Source organism: Acomys russatus, chromosome 16 (genome assembly GCF_903995435.1).
Source record: "Acomys russatus chromosome 16, mAcoRus1.1, whole genome shotgun sequence".
In the NCBI taxonomy this organism is placed as follows: domain Eukaryota; kingdom Metazoa; phylum Chordata; class Mammalia; order Rodentia; family Muridae; genus Acomys; species Acomys russatus.
The window spans coordinates 29,473,075-29,474,928 of NC_067152.1; the positions used below are offsets into that span (position 1 = coordinate 29,473,075).

Genomic DNA, 1,854 nt, shown 5'->3' on the forward strand with positions numbered 1-1,854 from the left:
AGATTTGATTCGCAGGCCCCTGTGTTCAGTTTCTTAAAACCTCCTGGAATTCCACCTCTGGGGCATCCCACACCATCTTCTGGCCTCTGTTGGCACTGCACCCACGTGGCGCATACAATGCATAAATAAAAATAACTTAAAAAAAAAAAAAAAAGATTTGTTTGGTCTCTTGCTGCAGCAACGTGAGTGGGAGCATCTGGAGCGCAAGCTCAGAGTGAAATTTCACGGATTGCAAGAAAATGGCAGACAAGCCGGACATGGGGGAAATTGCCAGCTTTGATAAGGCCAAGCTGAGGAAAACCGAGACGCAGGAAAAGAACACCCTGCCGACCAAAGAGACCATTGAATAGGAAAAGAGGAGTGAAATTTCCTAAAAGCCTAGGAGGATTTCTCCACCCCACCCCACCCCGTCATCTCCAAGACCCCCTCATGATGCGGAGGAAGAGCCACCTGCAAGCTGGACGCGAGCCACAAACTGCGCTGTGAACCCGGGCATTCCGCGCCGATGCCGCCGGCCCGCGGGTCTCTGAAGCGGGACACCCCTACTATAATCGGACTGCCACATTTCACCGGTTTGCCCTGGAATGTTATAGAAAATTATTTGTATGATTGATGAAAATAAAACACACCTCGTGGCAAAAAAAAAAAAATTTTTTTTTTAAATTTTATTTTACGTGGATAGTGCTTTGCATGTCCCTCGAAGACCAGAAGAAGGAATCAGACGCCCTGGCACTGGAGTTATAGACAGTTATGAGGCACTGTGTGGGTGCTCAGAGCCAAACCCGGGTCCTCTGCCAGAACAGCAAGTGTTCTTAACTTCTGAGCCACCTCTCCAGCCCCACCCCCAAATTAATAAATAAATATTTTAATTTTAAAATGAGAACATTCTCCAAATGTCTTCAAGATTTCTAATAATTCCAGCTTCAGGGAACCTGGCATCCTTTTTGGGCTTTCATAGGCCCATGCGTGGAGCATGCGTTCTCACACACGTACATGCATGTAAATAAAACTAATATTTAAAAAACTTTCAACACTCCCCCGACCTGCGTTTTTGAAGTAGGGTCTCACTATGCATTCCTGGCTGGCCTGGGACTCTATTTAAACCAGGATAGCCTTGAACTCAGGGCTCCTCCTACCTCTGCCTCCCCGTACTTGCTTCCTGAGTACTGAGACTAAAAGCATTCATAACCACCATTATTTTGTAAAAAACAAAACAAAAACAAAAACAAAGAAACATTTATCCAGCCAGTAGGAAGTTCAGGAGCCGGGAGTGGTGGCGCACGCCTTTAATCACAGCACTCAGGAGGCAGAGGCAGGTGGATCACTGTGAGTTCGAGGCCAGCCTGGTCTACAAAGCGAGTCCAGGACAGCCAGGGCTACACAGAGAGACCCTGTCTCGAAAAACCTAAAGAAGTTCAGGGAGCAAAGGCATCTATCACTAGACCTGCCAACTTGACTTTGACACCTAGGGGACTGCAGGAGAGATTAGTAGTGCATGCCTGTGTGCGTGCCTGGGGCAGGGGTGGGTGGGGTTGGGGGTGGGTGGGGGTGGGGGGCGTTACTTGACACAGCACATGTGGAGGTCAGAAGCCGGTGGTGGGAATGAGCCCCCCCTTTCACCATGTGGGTCGTGAGGACTAAACTTAGGTTGTCAGACTTCATGATAACTGCCTTACCTGCTGAGCCACCTAGCTGAGCCTCCTTCCTTCCTTCCTTCCTTTCAGTCTTTTTCTTTCTTTCCCTCTATTTTTCCAGACTGTGTAGCCTTGGGACTCATTTTGTAGACCAGCCTGGCCTCGAACTCACAGAGATCTGCCTGCCTCTGCCTCCCTGAGTGCTGGGATTACAGGTGCC

General features: G+C 48.8%; 1 protein-coding gene across 1 annotated transcript; it reads left to right on the forward strand.

Moving 5' to 3' along the window:
• Positions 1 to 239: 239 nt before the first annotated feature.
• LOC127199873 (thymosin beta-10-like) lies at positions 240 to 420 on the forward strand. The gene has a single exon (XM_051157862.1). It carries the CDS (start codon positions 240 to 242, stop codon positions 348 to 350), a length of 111 nt encoding a protein of 36 aa, XP_051013819.1. The 3' UTR covers positions 351 to 420.
• The last annotated feature ends 1,434 nt before the right edge of the window (positions 421 to 1,854 follow it).